Source organism: Panthera leo, chromosome E2 (assembly GCF_018350215.1).
Source record: "Panthera leo isolate Ple1 chromosome E2, P.leo_Ple1_pat1.1, whole genome shotgun sequence".
Lineage (NCBI taxonomy): Eukaryota > Metazoa > Chordata > Mammalia > Carnivora > Felidae > Panthera > Panthera leo.
Genome location: NC_056693.1, coordinates 6,732,998 through 6,749,945, shown reverse-complemented (window position 1 = coordinate 6,749,945; position 16,948 = coordinate 6,732,998). Strand labels below are relative to the sequence as shown.

Below are 16,948 nucleotides of genomic sequence, written 5' to 3'. Positions count from 1 at the left end.
AAATTTCCTATCTTTGGGGCACCTGGGTGGCTCAGTCAGTTAAGCATCTGACTTCGGCTCAGGTCATGATCTCATGGTTCGTAGGTTCGAGCCCCACATTGGGCTCTGTGCTGACAGCTCAGAGCTTGGAGCCTGCTTCGGATTCTGTGTCTCCCTCTCTCTCTGTTCCTCCCTGCTCACGCTGTGTCTCTCTCTCTCAAAAATAAACATTAACATTTTTTAAATATCCTATCTTGGTGCTTCCAATCATTCACTGATGTACAAGTTCACTCTTTCATAAGAGACATAGACTAGAGCATCCTCAAATCCTTTAATCTTGGAACCACCTACAACCTATGTGAACGCACCTCTATGTCAGACACTGCATTGGATACTCCGTTGTACGGAAGACTTGCTTCCACCCTGAAGGAGCATACTGGCTTGCAGAAAGAGGAATGGAAGTGCACAAGTCTACAATACATATATAGAAGGCAAGAAAGAAATACATACCATGTGGGCACAAACGGGGAGCAGAAAAATTATAAAGGTTGAACTTCAGAGGGGTAAGGAGAGAGGTGTATGGAATTCAAGAAAGAAGTAACATGAGGGGCACCTGGGTGGCTCAATCGGTTGAGTGTGTGACTTAGGCTCAGGTCGTGACCCCATGGTTCAAGGGTTTGAGCCCCATATAGGGCTCTCTGCTGTCACAGTGGAGCCTGCTTTGGATCCTCTGTCCTTCCCCCTCTCTGCCCCTCCCCCACTCATGAGCATGCGTGTGCTCTCTCTCAAAAATAAACATTAAAAAATACAAGAAAGAAGTAACATGAATGACAGCACAATGAAAAACCATGAGCATTTAAAACCCGCAAATACATCCTGAGTTGTGAAACCAAACGACTGAATTTAAAGCAGGTAGAGCACACTGTAAGCACTCAAAAAAAAAAAAAAAATGTTCACTGATTATTTTTTGTTACTGAAATGTTGATAGGGATGAATTTCCAAGGTACTGGCTTAAGTACACTTAATAAGTTACAGAAAAGTACATGAACTATAATCTCAATTATGACAATGGGTTATTAGGGTCTGTGCAGAAAAGGGTTGACTCCGCAGGCCTGGGTTGCCAAAACCCTGCACGCTCCAAAGAAAGGCCTGTCTTCAGGAAGACCAGCCATTGACTTGCTCCTGGGTGATAACCTCTGAACCCCTGGAATATCCAGCCCAATACGGGTGTTTCCACATTCCTGAGGCTTGGGCTACGCTCTATCAGTTAGAATTTGGGGGGCCTGGAGACTGAGTAGCTGAGGTCAGTCACATATGCTAAATGCCTATGTTGACTGACATTCAATACAACCCTGGACACCAAGCTGCAGGTGAGCCCCCCTGGATGGCAGCACTTTCCACCTGTTGCTACACATCGTCATGGGGAGAATTAAGTACTATTCGAGCTACTCCACTGGGTTAGGATAGCTGGAGGCTGATGCTGAGTCTTTCCTGGATGCTACTCTGTATCTTTTGCCTTTGCTGATTTTACTTAAAAAAAATGTTTTTAAATGGGCTCCACAACCAGAGTGGAGCTCAGTACGGAACTTGAACTCATGACCTTGAGATCAAGACTCAGATGCTTAATTAGAAAAAAAAAAATTAAGAGTCAGATATTTAGCCAATTGAGCCAAGCAGGTGCCCCTGCCTTTGCTGATTTTAATCTGTATTTTTTTCACTGTAATAATCCATAACTGTGAGTATAACAGCTTTTTTGAGTCCTTTTGAGTTCTTCTGGAGAATCATCAAGACGGAGGGTGGGCCAAGGACCCCCCAACTCAAATATATAAAAATTCATAGTTATATATGTAATTGCTGACAGGGAAATTCAAAACAATACATATAACTTTTTAGATTATTTATTTTGAGGGTGGTGAAAAAGGATCAATGAGGGACTTACAAGTTTAGCTCTAGAAACTTCTGTACTATTTGAAAGTTTAGACATTGAGACTATTTTAAGGTTTACTAATATAATTGGAAAAATTTTATAATAGAAGAAATGAACTATGAACTGACAGTTGACATCTGCATTTTGGGGTGTGAAAAGATTACAAAGGAAATATTCTAAGACTTCACTAATAGGTTGGGGTTTCTCAGCCTCAACCCTACTGACATTTTGGGCTGGATAACTTCTTGTGATAGAGCCCTGTACTGTGTGCTGTAGGATGTTTACCAGCATCCCTGGCCTCTATTTACTAGATCCCATTAACAGTCATGACAATCAAAAATGTCCCAGAGGGGTGCCTGGGTGGCTCAGTTAAGTGTCAGACTCTTGATTCTGGCTTCAGTCATGATCTCACAGTTTGTGGGTTGAAGCCCCACATTGGACTCTGCAGCTGGCAGTGCGGAGCCTGCTTGGGATTCTCTCTCTCCCTCTCTGCCCCTCCCCTGCTTGTGATGTCTCCAACTCTCTCAAAGTAAATAAATAAACTTAAAAAAAAAAAGTCCCATACGTTGTCAAATGTCCCCTGGGGAGACAAAATCATCTCGAATTGAGAATCACTGATTTAAAGAAAAAACTTAATTTTGAGAGCTGTTTGTGGAAGACCAAATGATGGTCTTAGAATCCATCCATTCTTGTTGATAATCTAGCTGTTATCCCTGAATACAGTCAGACCACCAGGAAGCTGTGGACTTGAGCTACACTGTTTTGAACCCCTAAAGCACTCCGATCACTGAGTTTGGCTCTGGTGTAACACCACTGGCTTATCTGTGGATGGCTGAGAAATAATCAAAGGGAACTCACCACTTTTTTAGTCGTTTTCTGTATGTAGAAGGCACTGAACACTAAGCAATCTAACCTAAATACCCACCAAAGAAATGTCTTCTACTTATGTGACAGAAGCTATCTAGTTTTCTAGAGGAGCTTTCTCCTTAAGGTAAGGCAAATCGCCAATGATTGTTTTTTTAAGTTTATTTTGAGAGAGAGTACACAAAGACGAGCAGAGGAGAGGCATAGGGAGAGAGAGAGAGAGAGAGAGAGAGAGAGAGAGAGAGAGAATCCCAAGCAGGCTCCTTGCCATCAGCACAGAGCCCGACTCAGGTCTTGATCTCATGAACCTAAAGATCATGCCATGAGCCAAAATCAAGAGTCAGATGCTTGACTGACTGACCCACCTGGTTGCCCCTCACCAACAATTTTTTATTGACAGCCATGCAGTAGATTATATTTCCCAAGGATGACTACAATAATATGTCCCATTCCAAAGCCTTCTGCAACATGACCTTGCTACTCCCCTGTCAAGAGGCAGAACCTGTTCCCCTCTCCTGGAATCTAGTTTGTCTTAGGGTGTTGCTTGTAACAGAGAGGATGCAGCTGAAGGGATGATGCAGAAAAGGCCATGTAGTTTCAGTCTGGTTCTGTCATCATCTAGCATCATTCTCTGAGAAGCCCGAGCCACCCTGGGAGGCCGTGCATAAATACTCCAATAGCCCCAGCCCAGCCTAGCTTTTGAGTCATGTCGTCCTGGAAAACAGATACGGGAATGAAGAAGCCTTCAGATGATTCCAGTTCCCAATCTTTGAGTCTTCCCAGCTGAGGTTCCAGAACCATGGTGTGGAGACAAACTGCAATAAAGGAGTAACACAGCAGTCTGGGTTGTCCACACCCTGCACATGCCAAAGAAAGGTTTGGTCCTTACCTGTTCATAGGAAGTAACCTCTGAGCCCTGGAAATATCTTTACCTGAGAACTCTGAGCTACACCAGATGATCTATGCTATCAATGTGATTCATGGTGGGGGGGCTTGGGCCACACCGTAGCAGCTGGACTTCTGAAAGGCCTGGAGACTAAAGTCAGCCATTGATGTAGTGAGTGTTGCCTACGTGCCCGAATCAAATAAACACCCTGCAGTGGCGCCTCAGTGTCTCGGTTAGGTGTCTGACTCTTGATTTAGGCTCAGGTCATGATCTCAGGGTCGTGAGATCAAGCCCCATGTCCATGTTGAGATTCTCTCTCCCTCTCCCTTGACCCCTCCCCCCCTGCTCTTGCACCACACACACTCTCTCTCTCTTTAAAAACTCCAAACCCTGGAAACTAAGGTGTGAGTGAGCTTCCCTGATTAGCAATACTCAATATGTGTGTTACAAATCACTGCCGGGAAAATTCAACACTGTCCACGTGACTCCACGGAGAGAACTTTTTGCCTGGTGTCTCCTGGATCTGACCTTACAGACTTTCTCTGTGGCTGATTTTAATCTGTATCCTTTTGCTGTAATAAGCTCTAATCGTGAATATAACAATGTTTCTGAGCACTCTGAATTCTAACAAATCACCGATTCTGAGGGTGGTCTTGGGAACTCATGAACAGGTAAGGCACCACCAAGGGGCCCTGTCTGACCCACTGAATTCCTGACCCACTGACTCCATGAGGATGATAAAATTAAATGCATATCACCAGGTTTCAGGGTGGCTTGTTATGCAGCAATAAATAACTGGAACAGGAAATACTAAAGACAAGTTTGTAGCTCAATTTTATGATTTAGAACTTTGTGGACTATAATCTATATTCTAGCTTAAAACAATGTGTATAACATATGATTTACATGTCCTCATTGCTACCTGGCTGTGAGGTTGATTCTTTGTCTATTTTTCCCCAGATTCTGACATTTATCTCTTCATGCCTTATCTGGTATAGAGTAGTCAGCATAAATACTGAATAAACATATTCTTTTAGTAGGTGTATTATTAAATCTCCCCAAACCCACTGCAAAGACTAATGGAAAAAATATATATAAATATACAACTCACTGGGGACTTGGACATTTTCTGGGGCCTTTAGACACCGTCAGAAAATCTAATATCTGCTCTGTTGTTGATTCTGGGCTATTTTCTGAAGCTCTAGTTCAAGGTCTCTGGTCAAGGATGCAGCGTTGATCTTTGTATCTTCACTTCCTTCCTTCATAAGAACTATTTTATCCCAGGAAGCCAGGATCTGGGAATTATAGAAATTGTAACTGTGAGTATAACAGATTTTTCTGAGTTGTTTGAGTCCTCATTTGTATGTGATTTGTATGTGTATATGTATTTTAGATATACACAAATACAGGTATATCAAAAAATTGTTTTCTTTAGGTAAATATAATCGTCTAAAGAAAACAAGTAATATGTATTACCTGATGGCTCAATAATTATTATATAATAAACACTAACAATAAAGTGTCACCATTAAATTATGTAATTTTACCGAAACTGTACTCAAAACTAAATCTACACCTAGAGAAAGACCATTGCAAAGAAGTAGGGGAGAAAAATGTCCAATGAGAAAATTCTAAAAGCCTAAAAAATCCAGAGAAACGGGTATAAATACTGGAATACTGCTTGCTGACCTGTCTCGGGTATCCACTGTGTGATCCTTAACTGTATGAGTAGTTAGTACTGTTCTGTTTTTTTGCTTTTTTTAACAAATGAGAAAAGAATCTCAGAGAGGTTGAGAAACTTGCTCAAGTTTACATAATAAAGTGACAGAATATGGATAAAAACCTAGGTCTGCCCAAATCCAAAGTCCATATTCTTTTCTCTGGAATTAAACTTACCTGCAGGTACTCTGACTGCTTACCTGGAAAACCTACAAGAATCAATTAGTAGTTACATTAGTAATAAGAGTTCAGTAAAGAAAGAAAAGAGAAAAACTTTTTTTTTTTAATAGCTGCTTTTATATCTACCAGAAAATAAAAAATAAAATAACCACTGGAAACGCTCAAAGACAACAAAGCTGGCCAAGCACTGACCACAAGCCACTCCATTCATTGACCACCTCCAAAGGCACTCCCATTCCTGACTTCTTTCATGAACACCCCAAACACTGACCTCCCCATCATTTGCCTCTGATCAGTGACTTAACCTGAAAGACACCCCAAACATTAACCCTAAGCGCATTCCAAACACTGACCCAACGTCTAGGAAACGCCAGTCACTGATTTACCTCCAAGACCGCAGCCCAAGTCACTGACCTACCCCACAAAAGCAATACCCCAAGTCCTAACACCTTTCTCCAGGCCACTCCAATCCCTCACCAGCCCAGACCTGCACCATTTCCGACCATCCCGCTTCCTCAATCATGGAATGCATCCACCGCCCACCACGGCTTGCTTCCCTCACGGACAACCCAAAACCTCCCTACCCTAAACCCCAAATCTCCACAAGCCAAGCTCAATCTGATTCCGCTCCCAGGACGCGAAACTGAGACCCCTTAATAGAGCCTTCGCGCACCAGTTGGGTTGGTAGAAAGGGCCACGGTCCATCACTTCGGCTTTAGACTCACAAGCGCTACTATTGCACCTCCCAGGTCAAGTTTAACGTCTTTGGTATCCGAGTCTGCGGGTTGCCAACCACCACACCGGGGGCGTCCTTCCACCGATGAAGACTCCGTTCAGCTTTCGGTCTTTTAGACAAAGACACTACGAGATAGTATGGCGGCGCCCTGTTGGCCGATTTATGCGGGAGCCGCCATATTGGAAGATGCCGTACAACATCTTTTTCTGCCCCAGATGACAGTACTACTCCACGTTACGTCAATTGTGAGCGACGCAAAGGGCGATGCTCTTGCTCCCGTCTGCTTGGAACCCGGAGGCGCACCAAGCCAAAGGCACCAAAACTTGGCAAGCAGCAAAACTTGACAGCAGGCGCGGCCGTTTTGACAAAGGTGCCCATATCCGTGCTGGAAAGGGAGTCGTGCTTTGCACCACTTTAGGGAGTGCAAAGCAGGGGGAACAATCTCAGGAAGTGCTTATGAAGAACGATATAGGGCTTAGAGAAGCCAAAGTAGTATGACAAAGGCAGCCTGCCTCACTGTGGGCACAGAGTAAACTAATTCAGTTTAAGGAAAAGATCTCTTCCTGACAGGATTGCTGGTGGCCCTTCGGTGACATCTCCCCGTGAAAGGTGACAGGGTAGGTAGAGCTAGTAGTGAGGGAGAGGTAACGGTATTGGCCAAGGTAGAGGGTGGCGAAATGCTAGGAATAGAAGACTAGAAATTGTTGGTAGAAATTAATTAACAGGCTTTACCTCAATTCAAATGTTTTCACATTTAATTTTTAGTGAAGTTATTGTAATTGGAATTGAGTCAAAGAGAATGTAAAATTTTAACTGGGTAGATAATTCCAGATTGTTGTCCAAAACTGTCCTATTAATGACACATTTTACTGGCTGCTTCCCTTCTTGAAGGACTATATCCTAAAACTAATAGCTAATTTTTAGTAAGTGTATACACATTTTTGGAACAGGAAACTATTTCAGGCATAATAATTAGATTATCTTGGTACTCTGAAAGCTATAGATGGTGATCCTAAACATTACCCTCACTTCCCATATTGGGGGGGGGGGAGGCCAAATGTATCAGAATATGTGTTTCCTCAACACCTCATCAATCTTTTAAATTGTGCCCATTTTAAGGGTGGGGTGCCTGGGTGGCTCAGTTGGTTGGGTGTCCAACTTTGGCTCAGGTCACGATCTCACCTTTTGTGGGTTCGAGCCCCGCGTTGGGCTCCGTGCTGACAGCTCAGTGCCTGGAGCCTGCTTCGGTTTCTGTGTCTCCCTCTCTCTCTGACCCTCCCCCACTCACATTCTCTCTCTCTCTCTCTCTCTCTCTCTCTCTCTCTCAAAAATAAACATTAAAAATTTTTTTTTAAATCTTATTCTAGTTTATTTTATAAATTGTTTACTTCCATTTCCCTCAGTATTTTAAATCGGTTATCTTTTTCTTAATCGTATTGGGGGCATTTATACCTATTAATTCTACCCCCATTCTCTTATATTTACAGACGCCTATATTGTTTCTCATTTGGAGCTATTTGAATAAAGGTGCTATGAACATTCTTGTGTAAATCTTCCTGAAGATATACCATTTCAGCATTGTTGAGTAGATATCTAGGAGTGGAACTGCTGCTCTCATATGGTTCTCAGTTTTATTTTGCAATTCTCTTAAGCTTAGGAGTTAGTTTTGAAAGGATTTTTAGTCTTTTAAAGATTTCTGATATCTTAAGTAAGATGGATATACTTATAATGGATTTATTTGGGGGCATGATTTATCATGAAGGACACTTCAAAACAACCCTCCCGCAAATACAGTCTTCTGCCATAGGCATTTCCTTTTCCTCATTCTTCCAATCGAGTTGTATATATTTTTTTCATGTTTACTTATTTATTTATTTGGAGAGAGTGAGTGAGCACAAGCAGGGGAGGGGCAGAGAGAGGAGAGAGAGAACCCCAAACAGGCTCAGCACCATTAGTGCAGAGTCCAGTGCAGGGCTTGAACTCACACACCCGGAGATCATGACTTGAGCTGAGATCAAGAGTTAGATGCTTAACCAACTGAGACACCCAGGCACCCCCAAGTTACATGTCAGTTTTGGTTGGATTAGATTGGTGTTTACTTTATGATAACTATGTAAATACTACTTATAGCTCAGCCATGTAGTATACTATGATTATTTTTCCTTTCTTGCACAATTTTTTATTCTCCCTGGAGTTGCCTTATTCCTTCCTTCCAGAAATTCTGGCCTTTGATTCTCAGAGAACCACTGGTCCTTGTCACTGGCTCCACAGCAGGATGGGGAGCCTGCTACCACATGTAACTTGCCATCTGGACATTGGCTGGAGACTGCTCTCCTCACCTTTACTGGGCGGTAATTGTGTTCTTGGGGGCTCACATCTGGGATCCAGAGACTGTGTTTCCACTTCCTTTGTCACCAGGGTGCGAACCTTGGAGCTCCAGGAGAAGTGACCTCACTTAGCGTCAGTGGACCGCTTGGCAAGGATGCACAATGGAACCCAGTGAGGCCCAGGAACCAGCTCAGGGAGCTCCGCCCATCAGACTGGTAAGAACCTGGGTTCATTTTGGTAGACCTGTCCCTAAGAGGCAGAAGGGGAGCCTGATCATCTCCCAGAGTTGCCTGAGTAGTTCCATAAGGGACAAAACTGCAATTTCAAGGCACTGGGTGCTGGACGGTGGGTTGGAGTCCCTATGTGACTGTGTGTGAATGAGACAGACAGTGGAAAGGTTCCTACCTGACCATTGGGCCACAGTAAGTGTTGAGTCCCCGATGCGGTTCCGTGGGGACCTCATACGGCTTAGGGTGGTGTCAGACTTCCTCAGGAGTCTGATCCCTGTCAGAACTTGATACTGAACCCGCCAATGCTAAGAGGCACCTACAATATCTCCTAGAGGAGAGCGGCAGGAAACTGGCAAAGCGAGTGTGCATCCTGTCCAAATTAGTCCCTCCCTTCCCCTTTTTTCCTCTCTTGTGCGTGAAAGTTGTCCGTTAGAGGGAGGAAATGGGTGGAAAGCAGAGTAAACTGACTCCCCTAGAGTGTATGTTGAGGAATTTCAAAAAGCGATATTCAGAAGACTATGGTATGAAATTAACTCCCAGAAAGCTCCAGACAATCTGTGAAATTGATTGGCCATCGTTCAAGGTGGGCTGGTCCTCTGATGACTCATTGATAAGAAACTAGTTGGCCGAGTGTTCAGGGTTGTTGTGGGGGATCCAGGCCACCCCAACCAATTTCCTTACATTGATTTTTGGCAAGACCTGGTCCTATCCTGGCTACCTTGGCTAAAAGTCTGTATTGAGGAGAACTGTAAAGTTATGATGGCTCGTGTCACAGCTTTCTCCAAATGCCAGCCCAAAACTGAAGAACCCATGCTGTCAGGAGAACTTGAGGAGACCCCACCACGATATGCCCCACTGTCCCCCTCACTGCCACCTGTGCCTCCAGCCACTGGGCTGCCGAAACCCTACCGGAGCCTGCCTCTAGTCCTGAGACCTCACCACCTCCAGCACCACCGGCCTCTCCAGATGTGATGGGCTTGCCTGGACCACTTGTCCTAACCCCATACACCCCTCCTGGAAAGCAACTAGAAGATCAGGCCAGCAGAGACGGTCCCTCCCTGCAGCAACACCAGAGCCCTACAGATGCCACTAAGGGAAACTAGGGGACCTGTCTCTTATGATCAGGAAAGCCAGATCCGAGGAGACCAGCATGTTTTTGTGTACCCAACCTTTACCACTACGGACCTCCTAAATTGGAAGCACCATACTCCTTCCCATACGGAGAAGCCCAGGCTATGATTGAACTAATCCATAATTCAAACCCACAAACCTACCTGGATGGACCGCTGCCAACTCCTCCTGACCCTCTTTGACACAGAGGGGTGTTGTGGAATTACCCAGGTGGCCCTAAAATGCTTACAGGAGAATACCCCGGCTGGGATGCTAGACACCCAGGCTTATGCTCAAGCTCACTTCCCTGGGGAGGACCCCAAATGACTCAAGTGTAGATGGAGGGCTCGCAAGGACTGAACGGTCTCAAGAAGCCCTTCTAAATGGCATGAAGGAAGGGGGTGAAAAGGCCATAAATGTGAGTAAAACATCAGAAGTACTCCAGGCACCCGAAGAGAGCCCAAGCCAGTTCTACGAGACATTATGTGAGACATTTCGTCTCTACACCTGTTTTGATCCAGAAGCGCCCGTGACCCAGCGTATGGTCAATGGGCTTTTGTCAGTCAGGCCCAACGGGACATCTGGCCCAAGCTGCAAAAGCTGGAGGGTTTTGCTGGCATGAATGCCAGTCAGTTGCTGGAAGTAGCAACTCAGGTGTTTGTCATTAGTGACCAGGTGGCATGGAGTAAAGAATGCCAGAAGATGCAGAAGAAGGCAGACTTGTTAGCTGCTGCCTTGGTGGAGAAGTCGGAACACTCCTGGAAAGGTGCCCCATAGGGACGGAGCCGGGGCCAAAAAGGGGACAGGCGGGGAGGATCATCTTGCCCAGGACCAAAGTTAGGATGGAACCAGTGTGGTCACTGCCTTCAGGAGAGCCACTGGAAAAATGAGTGCCCCCTGCGGCTGGGTAATTCTCAGCAGGGCGCCAAGCAGAAACAAAGGGGCCATGTGGTCCAGGGCCAGTACCAACCAGCATCACGGCCTCATGGGGCCCCCAAAGATGATTTTGTGGAGCTAACTGCCATGGAGGACTATGAGGAGGACTAGGACAGACTGGGCTCTATTTTGTTAGGCCCCCAAGAGCCTATGGTCCAATTGAATATGGGGGGCTGACCCACTGACTTCATGGTAGATACTGGAGCAGAACACTCGGTGGTGACGCAACCAGTGGGCCCCCTCTCACAGAGACAAGCTACTGTTGTGGGGGCCACAGGCAATCAGACACGCAGTCCCTTCCTGCTGCCTCGGTAATGCAGTTTAGGCGGCCATGAAGTCATCCATGAATTCCTGTACCTCCCCTCCTGCCCTGTGGCTTTAATGGGCCAGGACCTGTTGGGAAAGCTGCAGGCCCAGATAACTTTCAACTCCCATGGACAAGCTGCTCTGGACCCTACGAAAGCCGGAAGCAAAGATTATGACTGTCAGGATTCCTCAAGGGGAAGAATGGCGCCTCTACAGTCTCATGGAGGAACCACAACAGGGACCTGAGCTGCCCTTCAGAGTACCCTTGTGTGGGCTGAGGACAACCCCCCAGGACTGGCCTGGAACATACCTCCAGTAATTGTAGCCGGGGGCAGAGCCCATCCACCAAAAACAACATTTCATCCCTCGTAAGGCACAGGCAGGGCTACAGAAGCACCTGGAGAGACTTCTAAAATATGGGATCCTCCAACCCCGTCAGTCATCTTGGAACATGCCTCTCATACCAGTCCAGAGCTGGGCACCGATGACTATCAGCCAGTCCAAGACCTGCATGCTATCACCAGGTCAGTAAACCAGGCCGTTGTCACCCTACACCCGGTTGTCCCAAACCCATACACTCTCTTGGATCTTATCCCCACAGAAGCTGCCTTCTTCACATGCCTAGAGCTCAAGGATGCCTTCTTCTGCATCCACCTAGCTCCCCAGAGTCAACCAGTCTTTGCCTTCCAGTGGGAGAATCCTGAAAATGGTGACAACGACCGGTTGACTTGGACCAGATTGCCTCAGGGGTTCAAAAACTCCCCAACTATTTTCGGCACTGCATTAGCCTCAGACCTAAAAGCCTTCCCAGCGGATCAACATGGCTGTGTCCTGCTTCAGTATTAGATGATTTACTGTTGGCTGGAAGGTCTCGGGAGGATTGCACGGAAGGAACTCGGGAGCTCCTTACCCTCCTATGGGAAACTGGCTATAAAGTCTCAAGAAAAAGGCCCAAATCTGTCAAAAGAAAGTCAAGTACCTTGGCTTTCACCTCTCCCAGGGGCAGTGCCAACTCGGCCTGGAGAGAAAATAGGCCATATGTTTAATTCCGGTCCTGTCGACCCGACGTCAGGTTCGGGAGTTACTCGGGGCTGCAGGTTTCTGTAGAATCTGGATACCTAACTTCTCGGTCTTGGCAAAACCTGTTTATGAGGCCACAAGTGGGGAGAGCAGGAATGCCTGTTATGGGAGCAAGTACAGCAAAGGGCCTTTAAAGAGCTCAAGTGGGCCCTTGCCGACATGCCTGGTCTGGGGCTCCCAGACACGTCCAAGCCCTTCTTGTATGTTCATGAACATACTGGCATTGTGCTGAAAGTCCTAACTCAGATGTTGGGGTCATGGCGCCTCCCGGTGGCACATCTGTGCAGCTTGACTCTGTTGCCCAAGGCTGGCCACCCTGCCTACGGGCACTTGCAGCCACGGCCCTCTTAGTGTCTGAGGCTGACAAGTTAACTATGGGACAAGAACTGACAGTCTGAGTGCCACATTCAGTATTGACATTTATGGAGTACAAGGGACAGTACTGGCTATCCAACGCCCGGATGGCCACATATCAGGGAATGCTATGTGAGAACCCATGCATTCACCTAGAGGTAGTGCAGCCCCTAAACCCTGCAACCCTATTGCCTGTCAGGCCAGGTCAACCAGATCGTGACTGCATTGAAGTCATGGATGAGGTGTTCTCCAGCTGACCAGACTTGAGGGACCAGCCCCTCAAGGACCCCAACTCTGAGTATTTCCCCGATGGTAGCAGTTTTGTGAAAGAGGGAGAACGCCTTGCAGGGTATTCCATGGTGACCCTGAATTGTATCGAGGCCAAACCCCTGCCAAAGGGGACTTCAGCACAGAAGGCAGAGTTCATCGCACGAACCAGAGTCCTCCAACTGGTGGCAGGGATACGTGTTAATATATACACAGACTCTGTATGCCTTCACCACCCTCCACGTACATGGGGCTTTATATAAAAAGAAGGGTCTAATAAACTCACGAGGAAAATACACAAAGTATGGTAAGGAAATCCTTGAACTCTTAGACGCTGTGTGAGCCCCTAAAAGAGTGGCAGTCAGGCATTGTTGGGGACATCAAAGGGGAGACACCACGGCTGCACTGGGAAACTGTAAGGCAGACCAAGACACAAAGCTTGCAGCCTCCAAAGGAACAGCGGAATCAGCAGCTTTAACCACCACACTGTTCCCTAGTCCACTGGGCAGAGTGGGACCCTAATTACTCACAACATGATAGTACCTGGTTTAAGACTGAAAATGGAAGCTACCTCCTAGGTGGATGGTGGAAATTCGAAGACAGCCGAGTAGCGATTCCTAAGGCCCTGGCCCTTACTCTTGTCAAGCAGTTCCATCAGGAAACCCATATTGGCCAGACAGCTCTTGAGACTACTTTGAGCCTACATTTCTACATCCCTTTACTCCCTAGCATAGCCTGAGCAGTAGGCGAGCAATGTGAAATGTGTGCCCAGCATAACCCATGTCAGGGACCCACGGCTGCCCTTGGGGTACAGAGTGTTGGGGGAGCCCCATTTGAAAATATCATGGTGGGGGCACCTGGATGGCTCAGTCAGTTAAGCATCTGACTTTGGCTCAGGTCTTGGGTTTGAGCCCTGCATCGGGCTCTTTGCTGACAGCTTGGATCCTGGAGCCTGCTTCAGATTCTGTGTCTCCCTCTCTCTCTGCTCCTTCCCTGCTCACGCTCTCTTTCTTTCTCTCTCTCTCAAAAAATAAACATTTAAAGAAAAATTTTTTAAAAAAAGAATATATGACGGTGGACTTCACTGAGCTTCCCCAGGTCCAAGTCTGTAAATATCTGTTGATTTTGGTGTGCACCTTCTCTGGCTGGGTGGAAGCCTTCCCTACTCACATAGAAAAGGCACATGAAGTGGCCCAACTTCTAAAAGAAATCATTCCTCCATTTGGGATCCTTATCACTATGGGATCAGGTAACGGGCCAGCATTCGTGGCCAAGGTGGTGCATCTGGTGGCAAAGGGGTTAAAGATCACCTGGAAGTTACACACAACATACCGACCCCAGAGCTCCGGGGAGGTGGAACAAATGACCTGAACCCTGAAGCTGCAAGTAAGTAAACTAGGTCAAGAAACCCACCTATACTGGGACCAGGTGTTGCAAACTGCCTTGTTAAGAATCAAGGTGTAGGGGCCCCTGGGTGGCTCAGTAGGTTAAGCGTCCTACTTCAGCTCTGTCATGATCTCATGTTTCATGGATTCGAACCCCACGTCGGGCTCTGTGCTGACAGCTCAGATCCTGGAGCCTGCTTCGGATTCTGTGACCATCTCTCTCTGCTCTTTCTCACCTATAAATAAACATTAAAAATTAAAAAAAAAAACTTTTTTAAAAAAGGTGTAGCCCCACTAAGCAGATGGGGTTCTCCCCTTATGAAATCCTTTATGTGAGCCTTCCCTGTATTTTCAAGGGCATAAGGAGGGATCTAAATGAGATAGGGAATCTAATCCTAAAACAACAGAGGAGGGCCCTTGGCTCTACCCTAACCATCTTCCACCACTGGGTTAGGGAGCAATTACCTGTGAGTCTGACCACAGAGACACTCACCCCTTTAAACCAGGAGATGCTATATGGGTGAAGGAGTGGAATGTCCAGTCCCTAAAACCCCTCTAGAGGGACCCGGTCACTGTCATTTTGTCCGCCCCTCCTGCAGTAAAGGTGGCCGAGGTGGGTCCCTTGGATTCACCACAGCAGAGTGAAGCTGGCATCTCCAAACTGGGAGTGCATTCCTGATCCATCAACGCCGTGCAAGCTGACCATACGGAAGAAGCAATCTGCAACTCCAGAGGCTCCGGGAGACTGCAGCCCTGCTTTAGTCACTCCGGAAGCTGACTGATCCGTGCATGGCAGAAGCTTGAGGAGTCGACGGTCCGGTGGAACAAATAGACTGTCCTTATCTTCTGTATCTGTTTCCTTACTCTGATGCACTGTCACCTTTCATCTCTCACCGTTACTGTGATTCTTGCTCTACTTTTCGCCACAGGATTGGCAGAGGCCGCCCCGGCCAGCTGGGAGTGTGGTGAGAGGTTTCTGTTAGCATTTGCCTTCCTTTTGTGGATAGGATGGTTTGTTGGCATTGGTTGCTTCTAATCTGGATCTCTTCTGTAGACCTAGATTCTTCATCACGTGACCCATGTATTCACATAACCAGGTCAGGCCAGGGAGTCACTCGGACCTTACTATACCATACCCACTTCTCATGCCAGAGAAGGGTCCTGGGGCCCTGAAGACACAATAAGACCACCTATTCTATCTGCCAACGGGAGAGTCAATACACTTGCTTTGGCCCACAATACTCCCCCAGTGAAGATTGGTTAGAAGTCCAATCCTACCAAGGGTGGGGGCTGGGGGGGGGGTCTTGTCAGCCAGACATAAATTACTAACCCAAAGCGACTGGTGTCAATGCTGTTTGACGTCTGTGCGGTTATAAGTATTGGCCCAGGGGCATCTGTCATACGAAAAAAGCGGGCACTTGTCATAGAGGGCCCACAGACTCTTGATATACCATGCAGAGGCTTAGATTGGCTGCCGGAATACTGACTCAATGACAAATCTGTGTGTGAGGAAAGCGGTTTATGTGCCTATACACCTGAGTTTTTATGCCCCAGCTGGAGCTGTGTTTCATGGGCTACTTGGAAAAAAGAAGGCACAACAGTGCTCCTTCAGAAGGGGCTACTACATCAGATTGTCGATTGAAGGCCTGTAACCCTGTTAATTTTACCATTATTAACCCAGGAGATTCCAAATGGCAATGGGGCACCTGAATTGGCATCTGGATCCATGGGTGAGGCAGAGACCCAGGGACTGTGCTATATTTCAAGAGAGTCACTACCGCCCATCCAACCATGTTCCATCAAGTCTTCCACGCCTTCTATGAAGAAATGAGAAGTAGCCCCCCTCCCACTTCAGTCACAGTAAGAAACTTGTTTCTAGCCCTAGCAGAGACCTAGCCCAGACTCTAAAGATCTCTTCTTGCTATGTATGCAGGGGAACCAACATGGGGGATCAATGGCCATGGGAGGCTATAGAATTAGATCCCTGTGAAGCTTATAATGGAACAGAATACCCCAGTCCTAGTACTGGGGCTTGGCTCCTCAAAAACTCAATTATTGGGAAAAATTGCCTTGCCCAGTGGGGAAGAAAGTTCACCATTTCTGTTGGAAACATAACATGCCTAGGCCAAAGATTTTATAACTCAACCACCTGGGAAACCCAATGGTGGGGGTCCCCAGATCACCTTGAACCAGATCCCCACCCCTTGTCTAACTTCTCTCATCTCTGAGAGGCCTGGGACAATGTTGACATGGGCCATCAAATGGTGGGCCCAGGTGGATTATACTGGATATGTGGAAGGACAGCCTATACAGCACTTCCCTCAGGCTGGTCAGGGTTATGTGTGCTGGAAACCATTCATCCATCTCTCTTCCTGCTCCCACTTGCCAGAGGGGAATATTTGGGAGTCCAAGTGTATGGGGACAGAGAGACTCAAAGGAAATGATGTGCCCTACAAATTGGCAATTGAAAAGGTGGTGAATGGCCTCCCTAGCATATAATCCAATATTATGGTCCTGCCACCTGGGCAGAGGATGGGACCTGGGGTTACCGCACTCCCATTTACATGCTAAACAGACTAATCAGACTGTAAGCAGTTGTAGAAATTATAACCAATGAAACTTCCAGGGGTCTTAACTTACTAGCTAAACAGAGAACCAAAA

At 46.7% G+C, this 16,948-nt stretch overlaps 1 protein-coding gene and 1 long non-coding RNA gene across 2 annotated transcripts in view; one reads left to right on the top strand and one right to left on the bottom strand.

Moving 5' to 3' along the window:
* LOC122209065 (zinc finger protein 613-like) overlaps window positions 1-6,470 on the bottom strand; it is a 36,607-nt gene extending 30,137 nt beyond the window's left edge. Inside the window, exons 1-3 of the mRNA XM_042920681.1 lie at window positions 6,229-6,470; window positions 5,553-5,584; window positions 4,768-4,951 (exon numbers count right to left, since the gene is read on the bottom strand). Of these exons, the coding sequence (XP_042776615.1) occupies window positions 4,768-4,782 (15 nt within the window). The 5' untranslated portion in view covers window positions 4,783-4,951; window positions 5,553-5,584; window positions 6,229-6,470. The remainder of the gene's footprint in view (window positions 1-4,767; window positions 4,952-5,552; window positions 5,585-6,228) is intronic.
* The window catches only part of LOC122209094, a 53,412-nt gene extending 37,612 nt beyond the window's left edge, over window positions 1-15,800 (top strand). The window contains exons 3-4 of the long non-coding RNA XR_006197442.1: window positions 8,710-8,834; window positions 14,887-15,800. This is a non-coding gene — a long non-coding RNA (uncharacterized LOC122209094). The remainder of the gene's footprint in view (window positions 1-8,709; window positions 8,835-14,886) is intronic.
* Window positions 15,801-16,948: the final 1,148 nt, after the last annotated feature.